General features: G+C 34.6%; 1 protein-coding gene and 1 pseudogene across 1 annotated transcript; both read right to left on the reverse strand.

Annotated features, from left to right (window-relative positions):
- Positions 1-677: 677 nt before the first annotated feature.
- On the reverse strand, positions 678-3,764 carry KING1 (SNF1-related protein kinase regulatory subunit gamma 1). The gene is made up of 6 exons (XM_039024369.2): positions 3,255-3,764; positions 2,735-2,907; positions 1,961-2,131; positions 1,554-1,829; positions 1,266-1,426; positions 678-1,146 (listed from the first exon to the last, which is right to left on the reverse strand). The coding sequence occupies exons 1-6, from the start codon at positions 3,424-3,426 to the stop codon at positions 849-851; spliced, it is 1,251 nt and encodes a 416-aa protein (XP_038880297.1). The 5' UTR covers positions 3,427-3,764; the 3' UTR covers positions 678-848.
- A 9,328-nt stretch (positions 3,765-13,092) lies between these two features.
- LOC150037654 (uncharacterized) lies at positions 13,093-17,824 on the reverse strand (annotated as a pseudogene).
- Between the last annotated feature and the right edge of the window lie 2,329 nt (positions 17,825-20,153).

Consider the following 20,153-nt stretch of genomic DNA (forward strand, 5'->3'; position numbering starts at 1 on the left):
TAATCAAAAACTTATATCTTAAATTAGTTTTGTATTTCATGAACTCATTTGATTTATTAACTCTATATTCATGTTTTATTTAATTTTAAACTTAACAATAACCCTATAAAAATGATATTAGTGCCTAGTCTGGTATATTATGTGTGTGAATTAATTATCTTCTCATCTTTTGAGCATTCTTTTCTTTTCCTTCTTTTTCTTTTTCCTTTTTTTTTGGGTAGAAGTTGGTTTCTTTTGGTCCTTAGTTTTTTTCCCTTGATTTTCCACTTTAATCTGGGAGTATTTTGGTTGTATTCTGTATCTTTTACGTTTTATGGAATTTTTTTCTTTAAAAAATTTAAAAATCATTTTTATATCTCCTATGCTTTCTTTATCAAGTTGCTTTATGGAAATGAATATAAGTTTTATTGTCCATATCGTCTCTAAGTCGATGACGATGATTTGATTCCTACATCCTACATGTTTTAAATATTGCTTAAGAAAAATATTCTCTATTATGATTTCTCTACTCTCAATAAATCACGTAAATCTGTCACATAGATTATGTGTTCGGCAATATTTATAATTGATTGAGAACTGATATGCCATGCCATGCCATGCCATGCCAGCGAACTAGCTTGGTGATTAAAGCCAAACAAAAAATTTACCAAAATGTGGCAAACACAGAAGAGAACTAATTACAGGTTATAAGTTGACTATATTAACAATCTGCACGTTCAATCCATCCGACAAGCCATCAAAGATCAAGGACAGCGAACACACCGAACACAAAACTAAATAAAGAGGGCCAAAATGTTAATCCTAAGTAAATTGACCACAACATCATGTTGCAGGCTACCATTTCACTTTCAAACCCGGCTATTCTGAGGCAATGGCAGAACACCGTCGAAGAAATCGCCAAAGTAACCACGGGGCTCATGAACTAACCTCGAGATGATGTCCCTAAGGGTGATAACTCCTTCCAGATTACCATCATTGTCGACGACATACACACGATGGATCTTCTTGGAGTCGAGCATTAAAATCAGATCCTTTATTGTATCGTCTTTCTTGCAAGTAATCATGTTGCTCAGCATTGGAGAGAACTCTTCATGCTTTTCTAAGTAGTTTCTAACCGCAGTCAGAAAGTTTTTTGCCGTTATCGATCTGTCAGAAGCAAACAAGAGCCCGTGTTATTTGATGATAAACAAAGATCACTTTAGTGCCTAAAATTGGTGACTGAACAAGTCGAACCTCCTATATGAGTAAGAAAACTTATCACAAACCTGTAATCGTGGTAGATTTCTGGTGCAGTGAGCAAGAAATGAATATCTCTTAAACTAATGTTGCCTACCGCCTTACCGCCCCTTTCAATAACAGGTATACCTCCAACCCTCTTCTTCCTCATAAGTTTGAATGCTTGTAGAACGGGCTCGTCCTCATAGACCTGCCATAAAGGAGCACAGCATTGAAGAAGGATAAACAATAAACAGCTTCCCAAATAAAAGAGGATTGCAAGTAATCAATTCTCTAAATTTCTTATGCAATGAAGAATGACTATCCGGAAAATGGACCTTGACAATAGAAGCCGGTGACATCATTGGAAGACCGAGCTCGGAAAGTGTCTTTGTTCCCCATCTTTCAAACCATTGAAGCCCTGCACATTCGGCTAACATGTGAATCACAGCTGATTGTGTGATGATGTTCTCAATCTTTCCTTCCCCCAAGTCCACCACTGGTATGCTCTTCATTTTGTACTTTGATAACAGTAAGAGCATGGTCAAGAAGGAATTCGACGTTTGCAAAGCTAGAAACGGGGCCCAACGGAAAGATCCCGAGATATCTCGAACCTGTACATTTGGAAGGTTCGATGAACATAAAGCAAAACCACATTCATTAGCTAGAAGGTAAGACAAGCATTGAGAAGAGGCTGTTCTTTATATTGTTTCATATATATATAATCTTGCAAAGGATATCAAACCTGTGTGCTCTTGTACAATTCAGAGGAAGTTAAGGTTTCGAAAAAGTTTCCCGAGGTCGCTGCAGCAGATTCCGGGCCCAGTACCTGCTGTTCTAAAGGAGATATCACCCCATTTGTTGCTGCAGCCAAAGCACTTCCATCACTAGGACTTCTTGGGGATGGAGGTTCCGACTGCAAAACAAATCACCAGTCTAAGATCTCTCATTCATATACAACTCAAAATAGCTATAGTGGCCAGATAACTTAAGCCCTGTTGGCTAACCATTTTATTTTGGGTTTTCGGTTTTTGAAACTAAACTCATAAACACCACTCTCACCCATAAAATTCTTTGTTTTGTTATCTACTATCTACTAATGTTTATATATATAAGACAAAATTTAAAAACTAAAGAAAGTAATTTTCAAAATTTTGATTTTGTTTAAAATTTTACCACGATGAAGAAAACAACCATAAATTTAAAAAATAAACAACAAAATTGTTATCAAACATGACGTTAACAGTTCATTTACAGGAGTTTGAATTAAAACATAAAGTATCACTGTGAACAAAAGGATCTCTTTTCCCCATATCATCAAAATGGATTGACTTTAATCCCAATGCATCACAAGAATTGACAGGATGTAGCAATGAACAAAAGCATGGTAGAATGAAACATATGGCTATCCACATTTATTAAAAAGAAGTCATTTTCATTCATTAGAATGACCAAAATACAATTGAATTAATAAAAGTTATAGTTCAAAAATAGAAAGCTATATTGGCAAAATCCAAACCTGATGAAGAATCCAAACAACAATTCCAGCAAACTCAACAATACCAATGTATCTATCAATCCAACTCGCATGATCAGGTGCATCAACGTCCACCACAGGCGCACTGAGGATCTTATGTTCAGCCAAAATTTGAACCGCGTCAGCTAAACTGCAGTCCGATTTTATCTCAATTCCTGAATAAACCATAAACCCAGACAACAACACTTCAAAATTCTTCAAACAAATTTTTTTAAAAAAACATACCCTTAATTGAGATTATACTATGAAACTTGTTAAAACACCGATTGACCCAAAAACTCAAACCGATAGGATGACAAATCAAATTTAACAATATTGAAATTGTATTTAGAAGTGTAATTGATTTGGAAGGATTAAAAAGTAAGTACTAATCTTGAAAATAACAAAAAATGATCTTTAACAATTTTGAAATCAATCCCAAACATGCGCTTAATATTTATTATATGATCTAACAAAAATTTATAGCTAATGATCAGAAATCTAGCATAATCAAGAAGGATACCTTGATGAGAAGGGGCAGGAGGAAAGGCGGAAACAGGGATGCTTTCAAAGCAAGCATTAAGCTTTTCAGTAGGACTGAGCTGCGGTTCTTGAATGTCCCATAAATCTTCTACTTGCATCCCCACCTTCGCCTCTGGGCTTCTCGGACTCTCCTCTGTCGCTGCCATTACCATTTTCCTCTTCTTTTTTCCTTTCCCTTTCTCTCTCAAATGATAGACTTTTCCTTTTCTTCGCTTTTTCTAAGGCAACTCTGTTATTACGAACAATTTTTCCGAAATTTTGTTTGATGAATCATGGAACTGGGGAGTAATAAATAAATGAATAAAGTACTAATTCAGTGAGGAATGCTAATGTACAACAGCGGGGGTTTAGTATCATATGCTTTGGTTTAATCCTGGCGGTCCAATGTGCGGACTTTTGTGAAGGAGAGATTTGACTGGACACGTGGAGGATTCAAGTGATAGATGTACAATGGTCAACATAGATCTGCGTTTTTTACGTACAGCACGCTAATGCTTATCCGATTTGTCGGATTGCAAATAAAGAAACCACCTTTCTTCTTTCTTCTTATCCTATGTTTACTGCCGGCCACTGGTGGGCGATGCTAACCTGCGCCGGACCCGCATTCTGCGTATTGCTTTTGTCTTGACTTTCCTTTGGTGATGATGTGGCACCATCTCACGGATTCTTCACGTGCTGCCATGGCCGCCACGGGCTTAATTTCCCTCATCTCTATGTTTTGTATATTCTCTCTTTTTGTTTTTATTTAATTATTTCTTTAAAGAAAAAATATATTTTCTTTCGTGTATATTCAAGAGATATTGGAGCTTATTTGAGCCGCTTTCGTGCAAGCTCAGCCCATAGCTGGAATTCACAAACACTTCTAACGTAAGTTGGGAAGTTTCCTAATAAGATAAGATGCATAGTACTCCTTTTTTCTTAATCCAATAATTACGAAATTAACTACAGATTCAACCATCTCTAATTAAAGTAGTAATTAGTATTTTATCTATTAAATTATAATTAAATTCATCACGATTTAATTGGTGGAGAACTACTCTAAGATATTACTTATTTATCAATCTAAATATAGTTCAACGAACTAAGACATATATTTTCAATCTATATATTAAATATTCAAAATTCTACGTAGTATTCTATTGAATTAAAAGGAAATATTACTTATTTTTCTCTTAAATGTTTTGGAGGTCTAATTCCATCTTCTTATTTGTTGACCTAGGAAAAAAAAAATTAGAAGAGCTTAGTAATGCGTTGATCAATATTATGAAATAAACTCTAACGGTTAAATAAATTGGTGCAATTGATATCGATGGTTGATTAGACCCACAATTGTTTTGTAATTAAACTTAGACCCATTATTTAATATTTTCTTGCTTGTACTACAATAATTGTGAGGATGGTAATCAAATATCGACTTCAAAGATAAGATTACATATCAACAACCGAAGCTTAGTTTGACCTCTACCTCGATTTGTTTCTGGACAATATGTGGGATTGAGGGATTGAACATCAGATCTCGAGGTTAGTAGTTGAGCTAAGTTCATTTTGGTCTCACTTACCATATTTTAATCATGATTACCGCTAATTAAACTCATATTTGATATTCTTATACCATATTAAATTATATAAATTTTTTTAATTTCATATTATTTTTTATAACAGCTAGTTTGATACTATATTTGTTGCACGTGTTGTGTAAAATTTAAAAAGAGAACTTAATTATAAGATTTTAATAATACAACTTTATGTAGGAATAAAATGAAGATGAGATAGCTCATGGAATACTTTGAATTGGTTAATGTAGTAGGGACATATTTTTTAAATTGGTTGATGGGGTGGTTGATAACACATTATAATAATAAAAAAATAATGTGAAGATTGAAAAATAAATCTAAAAATGATTAGAAACAATAAAAAAAAATTAAAGGATGTTACAGATGACTTAATCTTTATAATGAAAATAAAAACACTCTGTATATCCATATAACCATCAAACATGAAGAGCAAATCTTCTAAATTGATTAATGTGATGCCAATTAAAATTTTTTAACAACGATATGGGGAGATTTAACAATAAATCTAAAGATGATTAAAATGTTGTAAAATTGGAGAGCACAACGGAACACATATGTGGATAAAATATAATATAATAATAAATAAATATCATAATAATATATAATATAAATAAATAACAAAGAATATAAAATAATACTCATATAGATAGTCATAAAATAAATGACTTAAATAAAATAAAGAAATAAAGAAAATAAGAAAATAATTAAATTTTCTCTAAGTTTTTCTCAAAAATTTGGATTTCTCACCAATCTTCACCATCCTACAAAATGCATAAATGACCAACATTTATAGGAGAATTGGCAAGTAGGATGTGACTATAGTATTAAGACACTAACTATGTATAAATTTGTGACACATGAGGTAACATGTTTAAGGACACACGGACCTTTTTGGATGAGCATCTATCTTCTATAATATTTATAATACTCTCCATTACATGGCAATTAAATATATATGAAATATGTCTTGTTAAAATTGTTGGGATTAGTGTCCTAATTCTTACGGAGTCTCGTAGTTTTTAATTTATACACATTGTTCTGAATAAAATAAAAGTTATTTTATCTGGTATTTACTCATATCTAATAAACAAAGCTCCATGGTTATCGTATGCAAACTTAATCATGTATATGAGATATATAAATGGATCATGCCTTAAGTGATAACCTAAATAGGTCTGTAGTATAAGGATTAAGAAGGGATTTCTGATCCTGGTAACACTACGGATACGACTTGTAGAGGTTTGCAAGTATTGTAAACTACTACAGATGGTAGATCCTGATCATTCATGTGGAGACATGCGAGCGGGGGTGTCTTATACAAAGAGTTTGTATAAGACCGGGCCACGAGTGATTCGTCTCTGTATATAACGCCGTAGATACCGGAGACTTACAGCTCACCTAAACGACCATAGGTGACATGACCTCAATCCTGAGTGTTTAAGGAACTCTTTCCTTTGAGGGCAGTTCTTTGATTTGTATGGGTGAGAGTGGCCAGATTGCCAACTCAACATGTCTACCTCATTGGGGACTTGTCTGATTTGGGAACTGAGAACTCAGTTACACAAGATGAAATTCACTCCTTCCCCAAAGTAGGGGTAAGTAGATAGATTGCTCCCATAAGGGTTGATTTTGGGGCTTGAACATAGTGGCCACAACTTCTCTTTGGAAGAGAGGACTCAGACATAGTAGAACTATAACTTATGTTCATTAGAGAGATTAGTGGTACTTAAGGAGTTAGATGTAACTAAAGGGACATAATGGTTATAGGCCTAGTTGTACTTACGAGCGACCTGTGAAGGGCTATCACACTATTGATTGGTTGATATGGACACATAATATATCTATGGTAAGGAGAGTTCAACTATCAGTCTTTAGTGGAGTGCCTGACAGTTAACGGATGGTGGATCTCGTAACTAAAGAGTTTAGTCAGTTATTCACGTACTGTTGGAGCTTCGAGCTACAGGTCCATAAGGTCCCTTTGGTAGCTCAATGGATTCAAGTTGAGAATTAGTTCTTGGTGTTGATTTGAAATGCTCAAATTGACAAGAGGTAATTCGATTATATATGATATGATCGGTGTGATGTATAAGATACATCAAGTGGAGGATTAATGTAAATAAGATTTACATTAAGAACCATGGAATAGAAAAAAAGCTATGGCCTATATGTTTTATGATATGAAATATTAAAACTATAGTATGGTAAGTTGGTTATCATATATATTTATAATAATATTAATTATTAGATAATTATCTATTTTTCTCTAATAACCAATTGAGTGGGAGGTTATTGGTAGTTTCATGGTAACCGTGAGGTAAAAGAAAAAATGTTTTCCTAATTTTAGGGGTTGATGATTGAGAGTTTCTATTCTCGAAAAGTACTCATGGTTGGCTGTCAAGTAAATATGATTTGTTAAACGACAGCTGAAGAGAGACTAGATGATCGTGGAATGTTTCTATACGATAGTCATTCAGCTGGTCGATTAGCTAAACGATCGTGCAGTTTTTGCTAGACGATTGCATAGCTTTTGTTAAATGATTGGGCATCGTCTATATGATAGACTTGTCATCTCCCACTTGCTCAATCGTTTACACGATTGTTCTTCCTCCGGTTTCGTCCTCTAACCAAGTCCACACAGAGCCCACATTTCTGGATTCTCATACCGAGAATACTAAGATAACCATTGTGGTGGTGTCGTAGTCAACTCGACATAGTCGAGGTTATGTAGAGGCCGTTCGTTACACTCGCTGTGTTCGTGATCTGGGTGATCATTGTATTCGAGATTGCTGTGGACGTGTAGTCTAGTGGTCGTAGAGTTTGAGCATTCGTGCGTTGTAGTCTTAGAGTCTGTTCGAGCGCTCGTGGTCAAGGGTGTTGAAGATGAGTCTTCAAAGGTATGTTAATTCTTCCCTTGATCTTCTTAAAAGCACGCTGTAATTTCATATTGTGCATAGTCTGTATGTTTCCGTTTTTTTACTGTAATTGTTGTTGTTCAAATATGAATGGAATTTGGAACGATCCTTTTGCTGCTCATGGAAATCCTCATGTCTGATTTCCTTAAAAAATCTTACTAGGAAAAAATCCTAGTGAAAGAAAAAAAGTACATATTTCATATAATCTAATAATTCTAAAATAATATAATATATTTTCTCCACTTCATGGGAACATCATTTGGGATCTCTGGGTCTCTGCATTCCAATGTTGTGCACAAATTTTTCAAAGGATGTTGTAGGTAATGATTTTGTAAAAAAGTTTGTCATATTATCTTTCGAACAAATTTGTTGTACAGTGATGTCACTATTTTCTTCAAGATCATGAGTGTAGAAAAGCTTTGGTGAAATATTCTTTATTCTATCTCTTTTAATATATCCTTATTTGATTTGGGATATGCATGTTTTGTTGTCTTTGTATAATATCGTTGGAAAATTTTTACTAGAAGACAAACCACATGTTTCACGAATGTGTTGAGTCATTGATCTTAGCCATATACATTATCGAATAGTCTCGTGAATTGCAAGAATTTCAGCATGATTTGAGGAAGTGGTTGTTATAGTCTGTTTCACCGATCACCATGATATAACAGTTCCTCCATATGTGAATATAACCTATTTGAGATCTAACTTTGTGTGGATCAGATAAATATCCAGAATCTGCATAACTATTAGATCAAAATTTGACTTATTTGAATAAAACAACTCATGTCGATTGTTCCTTGAAGACAAATGAGTATATGCTTAATTATGTTCTAATGTCTTTTTGTTGGATAAGAACTATATCTAATTAATAAATTTACTAAAAATGCAATATCTGGTATTGTATTATTAGCAAGATACATAAGTGCACCAATTACACTAAGATATGGTACTTTAGGACTAAGTAGTTCTTCATTATCATTTCGAGGTCGAAATATATCTTTCTTCACATCTAATGAACGAACTTCCATTGGAATGTTCAATGGATGTGCTTTGTCCACATAAGATACTTTCAAAATTTGTCCTGTATAAGTTGATTGATGAATAAATATCTCATTTGCTAAATGCTCAATTTGCAAACAAAGGAAAAAAAAAAAATCCGAGATCTTTCATCTCAATTTTTTTTCTTAAGATATTTTTGTTGGGTTTTATGTCTTAAAACTCGTAGATAGTAAATGTAACATTTAAATGATTATTAATAAAGTATTGTCAATGTTTATTACAATAAATAGTTATTGCTTATCTTGTTTTTATCTTGCCTAAATAATTTTAATCCAATAAACTAACATCCTAGATTGTTGTATGAATCTTGAATTGTATGTAGAGACATATGGAGATCGATATTCAAGTAACACCCTAAAGGGTCTATAGTATATGGATAAGGTTGGGTACCTTATCATGGTGACACTATGGATACGAATGACTTTGTATTTGATACAAATGTAATGATCCAACGCATTTATGTATGGGACATGCGAGTGGGGGTATCATATGCAATGATTTGCATAAGATCGGACCACGAAATAGTAACCTTTAAACGTTACTCTGTTGACTAGTTAGGTTTCTATTTCACTATGATGACCCAGGCAACTTAGTTTCAATTCAGAGTGGATTATGGACTCCTGTTCATGGGGGATTATCCTTTGATTTGTATGGGTGAGAGAGGTCAGTTTGCCGACTTAATAAGCCTACCATCTTGGGAAGAAGACCGAGTGGGGAGCTGGGAACATAATTTCGCGAGATGGAATTCATTCATTCCCGAATTTAGGATAGGTAGGTGTTTGCTTAAGTGGTATCTCCGGGACTTGAACAAAGGGCCCTACTCTCTCATTGGTCCAAGAGGGGTTTCTATTTAATGATTGGACCATAAAAGGTTGTTCATTAGGAGGAGCACTGGTATTTAAGGATATAGAGGTAACTTAAAAGTAAAATGGTAATTTGACCCAGCTGGTGTTTCGAACACACATGAAGGACTAACTTTTACCATTAGTCAATATCCGTAGACATATAAATATATCTGCAGTGAAAATAGTGCAATTGTGGATCTATAGTGGAGTATACCCACGGTTAACGAATATTGATTAACCTAGTTGATGAATTTAGCCAATTAATCTTATATCGTTAGAGCTTCTAATTTATAAGTCCATTAGGTCCCACTGGTAGCTCATAAAGAGTATTGAGGTAATTAAAATAATTTGAAATGTTTAGATTTACTAAGGAAAGAATATAATGTATGGTGATACTTTATACAATACAAGAATTTTGGCTTCTCCCGACGTCATATTTCGTCAGGAAAGTGTGAAAAATTCGTCGGGAGAGGATCTCCCGATGCATAAACGGTCGTCGGAAGTTTGGTCGGGAGAAATCTGTCGGGAGAGGATCTTCTGACGAACTTTTGAATGGCGTCAGGAGTTAGGGGGAACTCCCGACGCTTAGTATACGACATCGAGAGTTCTTGGAATTCCCGGCGGGCTACACCGCGTCGGGAGTTCCCCCTAACTCCCGACGCCTTAAAACAGCATCCGGAGTTCCCCTTAACTTCTGACACCACATAGGCGTCCGGAGTTTCCCCTAACTCCCGACGCCGCATTGAGGGATCCTATATGGATAAACATTCAATTTCCTATATGGATAAAATTTAATATATCGTTTGTAATTTTTTAAAATTTGATCTGAAATCTCGTGAAACATATTATACCAAATAAAGATTCACATAAAAGAAAATGAAGTCCATTTTATAACAAGTAAAAAATTACAATATCCAAACGTTGTCCAGCTCTAGAACACTTGTCCATTATATTCAAAAATACATAAAGAAGTAAAATGAGAACAACATCTAGAACAATTCTCGAACACAACATCTTCAACAATTGTCCCAGCTCATCTTCGAACAGCATTCTACAAAAAAACAAAAACATTGAAATGTTATATGGATAAACAATTCAATTTCCTTTATTTTTCAATTTTTGAAAGTCCTATATGATCTTTTAGATTGGAATCTAGTAAAAATTAAATTTGCATGAGAAGTATGTAAGAAGGGCTAGCTTATCTCAAAATAATATTAGTGCATGCATAGGATAATAAGGTAGAATAATAGTAAAGAAATATTGTTGGAATGGGGAAAGGAACAAAAACAAAAACCATAATAAGATTTGGATGACCTAACTTTAGTTTATTGACATGACAAAGCATGGCAACCTTTTGAATTGATTATTGACTTTCTAAGCTACATGTTCAAAAAGGAAACAAGTTGGCCTATTACTGATAGATTTTGTTATTTTGCAATTCTTTAAATATATTGTTGTTCACTTGATTAATACCCCTAAAAGTACCACTTATTGCAATTACCCTTTCTTCTTTTATTCTAATGGGTCCAAGTGGAAAGCTTTCAATTCAAATCCATATCCATTTATGCAAGTTTGGGCCTTAGGAATATTGAAACAACAATTGTTGCGGGCCTTTCATTTCTCTTGATGATATGATGGGCCTTGATTCTAGCCAAATCCATAGTTGGGGCTCATTGGGCTAACTACCCCTTTGCTATGTAATTTGCTTAAGTCTCCCTTTTAATTCCTTTGTTATCACAAGTTAAGGCTCCCTCTAATTTAATAATAAAAATAAGATCAAAAGAAAAGGAAAAGCACAATTACACATCTTAATTAAATATAACAGTTGAGAATTTCTTATGAGTTTAATGAATATAACTTGAGAATGAGAAATTGAAATGAGTCTAATGCTCAAAGTACAAAGAATAGTGAGAATACAATGGAAAATTCGAGAATAAGATTAAGAATAGGAAAAAAACTCCAATATGAATCATTGCTTACATTACAAAATTCAATGATATGGCATGGTGGGATGCTTATCTAATTTGTATGAGAGTGTTGAATGGGCATCGTCATACTTTGGATGTCAATCAGGGTGTGAAGCTGCTGAGGGCATCTTTAAGATTAGAGCGACATTAGGGACTGTGATTGGGCTTTTGAAACATCAAGGCATGGTGGGATGCTTATCTAATTTGTATGAGAGTGTTGAAGCTTTAAATGACACATATTTACAACCAAATCAGAGCAAAGACACCATTTTGAAGGCTAATATTTGAATCTTCAGCTGATCAAATGAAGTTATACATGTGTTGTAAAATTCATGGAGAGAGCGAGATACATGGAGAGAGCGAGATACTAGAGAGAGCGAGATACATGGAGAGAGCGACACTCATGGAGAGAGCGACATTCATGGAGAGAACGAGATACATGGAGAGAGCGAGATTCATGGAGAGAGCGAGATACATAGAGAGACATTATGGAGAGAGCGAGATTCATGGAGAGAGCAAGATGGAGAGAGCGACATTCAAGGACTGTGATTGGGCTTTTGAAACATCAAGGCATGGTGGGATGCTTATCTATGAGATGAAGCTTTAAATGACACATATTTACAACCAAATCAGAGCAAAGTGATGAGAGTGTTGAAGCTTTAAATGACACATATTTACAACCAAATCAGAGCAAAGACACCCTTTTGAAGCCTAATATTTGAATCTTCAGCTGATCAAATGAGAGTTATACATGTGCTGTGACATTCAGGAGAGAGCGAGATACAGGGACTGTGATTGGGCTTTTGAAACATCAAGGCATGGTGGGATGCTTATCTAATTTGTATGAGAGTGTTGAAGCTTTAAATGACATAACTAAAGACATAACTAAACTTTGCTACCATAACTGCATAAAGCTACTTAAGACATAACTAAACTTTGCTACCATAACTTGCAGGATAGCAACATATTACACAACTAAATAATGTAGTAATCATACCTAATTTGATGGGTCTCCTCTATGTGATCGTACCATGTCTTCAATCATCTTTTTCATTTCTTCCATTTGTCTCGCATGATCCTCTTGCATTCTTCTCTGAATGTCTTCGAGTTCCTTAATCCTCGACTGAGACTGTTGGAAATTGACTCTCAATTCATCCATTCCACCTCCGTTCCTTGAGTAGATGACGAGCTTGATGACATGGTACTCCTTCTTGACTTAGGCTTAGGGCCCCAACCTAGACCTTTTGAATATCCGGGTCGTCTACCTAAAACCGTCTCACAGATTTCATCCCCTGTTAGTGGTTGAGAACCTTCTACAGTGGGGCTGGATTGTAATTCCAACATTTGATGCTAGACATAATAATTAAATGGGTAAGAACGAGCGACTAAAGTTAAAAGTGAAAAAAAAAACACGACAGTAAAGAAAAAATGTTACATGTGCACTTTCAGTAGCCTCGTTCACAAACTTGCCACCTTTAGAGTGTGTTTCCTAAATAGGTCAACACGTCCTATTTCTCGACCCTCCTTTGCCTGCAACTCTGCCTGAATTTGCAAGAATGACTTTGATCCACCTACGTGGTCGAACGGTAATTTCTCTCTATTCTTCCGATTCGTCACAGACTTTTCCTACATTTGAAGAAAAAAATATGTCAATAGTGTGATGTATTAGTAAATGCAGCAAATGATACATGCCATAAATATTGTACCTGAAACGCTTCACTCTCGAAGCAGTCACACAAAAAGTACCAATCTTCTGGCCTATTTTTAAGCCAACTAGGCAAACTGGCACGTGCTTGCTAAGGATCTCCACATTTTCTATAATGTCTGTGTAAAGTCTGATCTAAATTCTTTGAACGAGTTTTGCATTTGATGTTCTATGAAACGGTTAAGTCGTTGACTGGATAGATCAAGATCGAAATGAGCCTACAAAAGAGGGAGGGAAGAATTAGCATAGATGATGTTCATGACTGTAAAAGAATAAACTTATAATTACTTACCAATAATTGACTTTTAGCCAATTCTATGAACTCGTTTGGAACCTCAGCAAAAGTACGACACCGTACTGGAAATGCGGATCTCACGGCGACGCCGATCGCATTACTAAAACGAACCGAATGTTGAGATATCGATTTCGTCTCCCCCTCATTTATGACGATTGTGATTCTCCCATGTTTTTGTACGTATTTTTCCAACTCGATGTTCCGCGAATGCTCTTGCTTCTTCCGATTGGATGCTGAGCCACTATCTGAAGAATAAAAAATTTAAAATAGTTTATGATGTATTTCAGTAACAGAATATATTTCAAAATATACTAACCTGAAGTATCACCCACAGAAGATACCATGTTGCCTAGATATAACTCCTGGAATTCTTCATCAGCCTCCCGTTACCTATTAGGGGTTGACATCGTATCTATACAAATACAAAAGAGAGAAAACAATATTAAATTAACAATAAATACGTGTAAGCTAGAGAAAAAGAGAATTTAGTAGATACATCATTACTCATCATCGTAATCTAATTCAAATTACTATTAGGGGTTGACATCGTATCTATACAAACACAAAAGAGAGAAAACAATATTAAATTAACAATAAATACGTGTAAGCTAGAGAAAAAGAGAATTTAGTAGATACATCATTACTCATGATCATCGTAATCTAATTCAAATTATTCATCAGCACTTGAACTGGGAACTGTTATTGGGAGATAATTGTTCTTCATCATCATCGTTTATGAAGTATGATCGCCATGTATAGTAATTGGTCTTTCCACAACTGTAGGATCAACGTCAACTCTGCATAAAGTAACCTCCTCAATGGTTTCATCCACTCGGACGCCACCAACAATTTCTAGTAAATCTAGTTGTGCGTTTTCAACATCATCCACTTTCGGTACATCCCATATTCATTTATTTTGGACTACTTGAACAACTTTCCAATTGCTACCTTTTTGGATGTCATCAATGTAAAAGACTTGTTGTGCTTGGATAGCAAAGATGAAAGGCTCGTCGACATACCAAAAGTGTGATGTATTGATCGATTTGTATCCTAAATCCACATGTGTCCTATTACTTTTGTTGTTATCTGTGTCAAACCATCTACACTTCAACAAGAAAACGCGTCTTCTGTTCGCATATTGCAAATCTAATACTTCATCTACAACTCCGTAGAAATTGTTATCCACGCTTGTGTTCTCACTGATCTCCCGGCCACTAGGACTCCACTATTTTGTGTAGCTCGACGATTATCACATTCTACAGTGTGAAATCGTACCCATTAACAATGCATCCATTGTAAGAGCGAACCTCAGACGAAGGTCCCATTGCAAGTGAAAAGAAATCATCAGAGATATCTTCTCTCTCGCGCCGTTGTAGAACCTGATAATTACGTATACATTAAAAATGAATACGAAAAATGAATCATCCCTCAACCGTTGCCTACAAAATGACTATGTATACCTGAGATTTGAACCAATCGGGAAATTTGCATTGATTTATATATAAGTCAGAGGCGCTTTGAGCTTCATGACGAATTAACCTCAAATGTTGCCTACAATATTTATCATTTAAATGTTATATCAAAGGAGATACCCTAGAATTTAGAAAAGGAAAAAGTTTGAAACGTACTTGCGATAGTCTGTTATTTCTTTACAATTGTTGAGAATGTACCAATGTGCAATACGCTTTTCCTCCGCTGATAGCGTCCGTAAAGTTGACGCCCCTAATGGTCGTACCCTCTGCCTAAATAATTCAAATTCACCAAATATCTCTGATCGGGAATGTTATCATCATTTCGTTCATCTCTATTGAATCTCGTTTCAATCCCACTTAGATATCGCGAGCAGAAGTTCCATGATTCATTCATTGCATATGCTTCCGCTATAGACCCCTCGGGACGTGCTTTGTTCCGTACAAATTGTTTTAATGTTGTAAACTTCTTTCAATAGGATACATCTAACTGTAACTAACTGGACCCACCACTTTGGTTTCATATGGTAGATGAACTGCAAGGTGTACCATTACATCGAAAAAGGCAGGTGGGAATATTCTCTCCAATTTACAAAGTATGACTATGATGTCTGCTTGTAGTCTGTTCAAATCACTTACACATATTGTCTTTGCACATAAGTCGTGAAAGAATGTACACAACTCAACAATAGTAGTGGATACATTCTTCAGTAGGTATGCTCGAATACCAATAGGGAGTAGTCTGTGAAGCAACACATGACAGTCGTGTGTTTTCAGCCCCGATATTTTTCCATCTTTGTCATTCACACATCGTGATATGTTAGATACGAATCCATCAGGGAATTTCACTGATTTCAAATACTTACAAAACGAAATCCATTCACCATTTGTTAATGTGTATACTGCATGTGGTTTTACAAATCTGTTCTCGACCTGTATCAAGTGTAGGTCCTTTCTTATCTTCAAATCTTGTAAGTCCAATCGAGCGTTCGTTGTATCCTTTGTCTTTCCTTCAATATTTAACAATGTGCCCACCAAATTTTCGCATATGTTTTTTTCAATATGCATTACATCCAATTTATGTCGTAACAATAGTCTGGAGTTGGAAAAAAAAATACTTTTTTTAGTCCAGTTTAGAATTCGCTTTCTTTTTTTATCTTGCTTCGATGGATGTTTGCTAAGCATAGAAAAGTTTAGCGTATTTATTTGTTGTAATATCTCTTCTCCATTCATTACGACTGGTGGAGGTCTACGTTCAACTTTTCCATCATGTTGTCTACTTCAACGCCAACTATGATTCTCTTGAAGATAACGTCAATGTCCCATAAATGATATTTTTCCCTCTTATCCCGAAGGACGAGTTATCTTCTTTGCATATTGGACATGCTTGATAACCTTTTGTACTCCACCCAGATAAGTCACCGTACGCAGGGAAGTCATTAATCGTCCATAATAAGGTAGCATATAGTTGAAAAAACTCACCAGCAACAGAATCATAAGTTCACACACCAATTGTCCATAACTATTTCAACTCTTCAGTCAACGGTTGCAAGTAAACACCAATTTCCTATCCAGGAGATTTTAGACCAGGTATGAGCAAAGACATGAAGAAGTTTGTTTCCTTCATGCATTTCCAAGGGAGCAAATTATAAGGAATTATCACCAATGGCCACATACTATAAGAAGTGCTCATATTTCCAAACGGATTGAAGCCATCTGAAGCTAATCCCAAACGAACATTTCGAGGATCTAAAGCGAAATGAGGGAATTCACGATCAAAATGTTTCCACCCCTCTGCATCAGCTGGATGTTGCAATACATCCTCCGTTTCAACTCGCTTATCTTTATGCCATCTCATATCAGAAGCGCTTTCTTTTGATGAAAACAATCGTTTTAATCTCGGTATCAATGGAAAATGATGCAATACCTTATGTGGTATTTTTTTACCCTTGCCATCATTAACTTTGTACCGAGACTCACCACAAACAGGGCATTGTTGCAAATCTGCAAACTCTTTCCAATACAATACACAATCATATTTGCACGCATGAATAAACTCATAACCTAGGCCTAAATCACGCAATTTTCGCTTGGCTTCACAAAAGGAAGTAGGTATAGAGGTGCCAGCTGGAAACGCTGCTTTTAACAATTCCAGCAACATGTCAAACGATTTGTTACTCCAGCCATTCAGAACTTTGATATGCATCAACTTCACTAAAAGTTTAAGGACGAAAATTACGAACACCCAGGGTATAATTCATTACATGCTTCGGTCATTAAATCTTCGAATAAGTTCATGGTATCTCTTTCTTGACCATAAAAGGACATTTCATTCTCAATCCTTCCTTCATTTGCATTTTCGTTTTCAATTGGAACTTGTAAATCGTTTATAAGATTCAACATCTCATTTTCTTTGACAGCATTACTCTCTATACTATCTACTTCAACATCCTCTATTGAATGACTTGTATGACTTCTAGATAAGTTTACTGGCTCTCTATGATATACTCATTCACAATATGAGGGAGATATTCCATATGTTAATAGATGTCATTCAACAATATCTATCTTTTCCCAAATTGAATTCATACAATTCTTACGTGGACATCTTATTCGTCCGGAATCATTTACATGAAACCTTGCCATATCTAAGAACTGTGATACTCCTTCCCTATACTCCACTGATAACTTATTCCTTAGTTTAATCCATTCTTTATTCATCCTTAAAAATAAATATTTTCTGACCAACTTGTAATCGAAAACAATAACCTGGATTAGAGGACAAAGTACAAAGTATTATTAAGTATTGAGTTCCATAATTTTCATTTCTTAAGGCAAAATAAACACATAGGTCCCTAGATCACTTAAATTGTCTTAACAACTTTCAAATGTTTTATTTAGTACGTCTCCAAGCTTTCAATTTTGTGTCTAATATAGGCCTTTCATCTATTAACATCTTCTAAAATTTAGTTTTATGTCTAGTAAATTCTTTAAAATTTTTTAAAATATTAAATGCGTTAAGTACAATATTTGTTTTCTAAATTAAGTAATCCATAACCTTAAGAATTAAAAGAAAAAAAACTCAATCCACAATAACATCAACAATCCATAATTCATAATTCACATTAGATTACCAACATGCTAGAAATTAAACATTAGCAATATTAATTACCAATATTAGTAACATGCTAAAAATTAAATATTACCAACATTACCAACATGCTAGAAATTAAAAAAAAATGGCTTAAATTAAGATACAAAATAAGAGAAAATAAATAAAATGGATGTGCACGAACCTTGATGAAAGCTTGAAAATAAACAACAAATTTACAACCAATGAAGGGGGGTGGCAGCCGACGGCGGACGGCGGCGCGAAGGGAGAAGGGTAGGCGGCGGTGCAGGCGTGAAAAGGGGCGGTGACAGGAGGGAGTGGCGAGGGCGTGAAGGGAAGAAGGAAAATGGGACAGCGTGAAGTGCTAAGAAATCGATTAGGATTTTTTGAAATAATAGATTTTCGATGTGCAAGAGAAAAAGAAGGGGTCTGGTTTAAACCAGACCCCTCTCCCGACGCTGTCCAAGAGACCGTCGGGAGTTCCCCAGGAACTTCCGGCGCCGGTTTGGATGCGTCGGGAGTTCCTGGAGAACTCCCGATGAACCTTTACAGCGTCGAGAGTTGGAACTCCCGACGCCATTAGGCGTCGGGAGTTCCAATTTTTCTTGTAGTGATAATATAAAGTTTATATTTTAATTAAACTCTATAATATCAATTTATTTTGAATTTGATTAAAAAATTAATTTATGAGAGAATTAAATATTTGAAGGAGTTCAAATATCAAATTTAATAAAATAGAATTCATACTAAAACTATATGTTAAAATTAATGCACATTAGATGCATAATAATACTATAGGTAATATGAGAGAAAATATAATTGAATGCAATTCAATTATAAGGTTAAATTAAATATGTGATATTTAATTTAATGATTAATTAATTGGATAATTAATTAATTATGTAATTAGATTAAATTAAATTAAATATGATTTAATTAAATTAATTGAATTAAAACTATAGGTTATGAGATAGATGTATTAGAATATAATTCTAATGCACATTTAATTCAATATGAGATATTTAAGTATTATTAATTAATTTGATTAATTAATAATTATTGACTTAATTTAATTTTTAAATTAAATGAACTTATTGTTATCTAATTAAATAAATTAAATTTGATTTAATTTATCGATCAAATAAAATTTAAATAAATTTGGTGTAACAAACCCCCAATGTGGGGAATTATTTGGGAGTAGAGAAAAATCTTCTCGCAACTTCCTTTTCTCTCTAATTAGTTCTCTCTGCATCATAGAAAAAAAGTAATTAGAAAATTTCCACCAAGGATCCTACCTCTTTCTATTTCACTAGCCTAAGGAGAATAGTAGTGAAACCATTTTAGTGGTGTTCACTTGATTTGTAGTAGAGAAGTCAAGATCATAAATCCCTCCAGAGTCGTCAACGAAAGTATGAGATTCTAAATTTTATTTTCCTCTATTAATTTGTTATTAAAATCTTAAAATGGTCTGGATTTTTTCCGCTGTGTTTGGGATTTTAACCCAGCAATTCTATTGCCTTTGAAAACTATTCAGGAGTCCCAATTATATTTAAATCATCAACATACAGTTATAATAGCACATTTCTTACAAATATTCAGGCGGTTGTACCACATTCGTCTGGATTGTTTCAATCCATATAATGATCTCTGTAACTTTATTGAATACAATTTCTGAGAATTTAATTTCTATGATTCAGGTACCATAAATCCTTATGGGATTCTCATATAAATATCATTATCAAGAGATTCATATAAGTATGTCATGACTACATCCATAAGATGCATGTTCAACTTTCATACACAGTCAAACCAATTAAATACCTTAATGTAATTGCATCCACCACCAGAGAATACGTCTCCTCATAATCAATATCAGGTCTTTGTGAAAACCTTATGCAACTAGTCTTGCTTTATATCTCGTGACCTCGTTATTTTCAT

Source organism: Benincasa hispida, chromosome 2, assembly GCF_027475165.1.
Source record: "Benincasa hispida cultivar pf3 chromosome 2, pf3_genome.v1.1, whole genome shotgun sequence".
Lineage (NCBI taxonomy): Eukaryota > Viridiplantae > Streptophyta > Magnoliopsida > Cucurbitales > Cucurbitaceae > Benincasa > Benincasa hispida.

Excerpts from the sequence above, each read along its gene's own strand:
- KING1 (XM_039024369.2), bottom strand. The coding sequence starts at position 3,426 with ATGGTAATGGCAGCGACAGAGGAGAGTCCGAGAAGCCCAGAGGCGAAG. Across the intron at positions 1,830-1,960 it reads AATTGTACAAGAGCACACAG|GTTCGAGATATCTCGGGATC; the intron begins GTTTGATATCCT and ends CCAAATGTACAG. Across the intron at positions 1,147-1,265 it reads GAAATCTACCACGATTACAG|ATCGATAACGGCAAAAAACT; the intron begins GTTTGTGATAAG and ends TGCTTCTGACAG.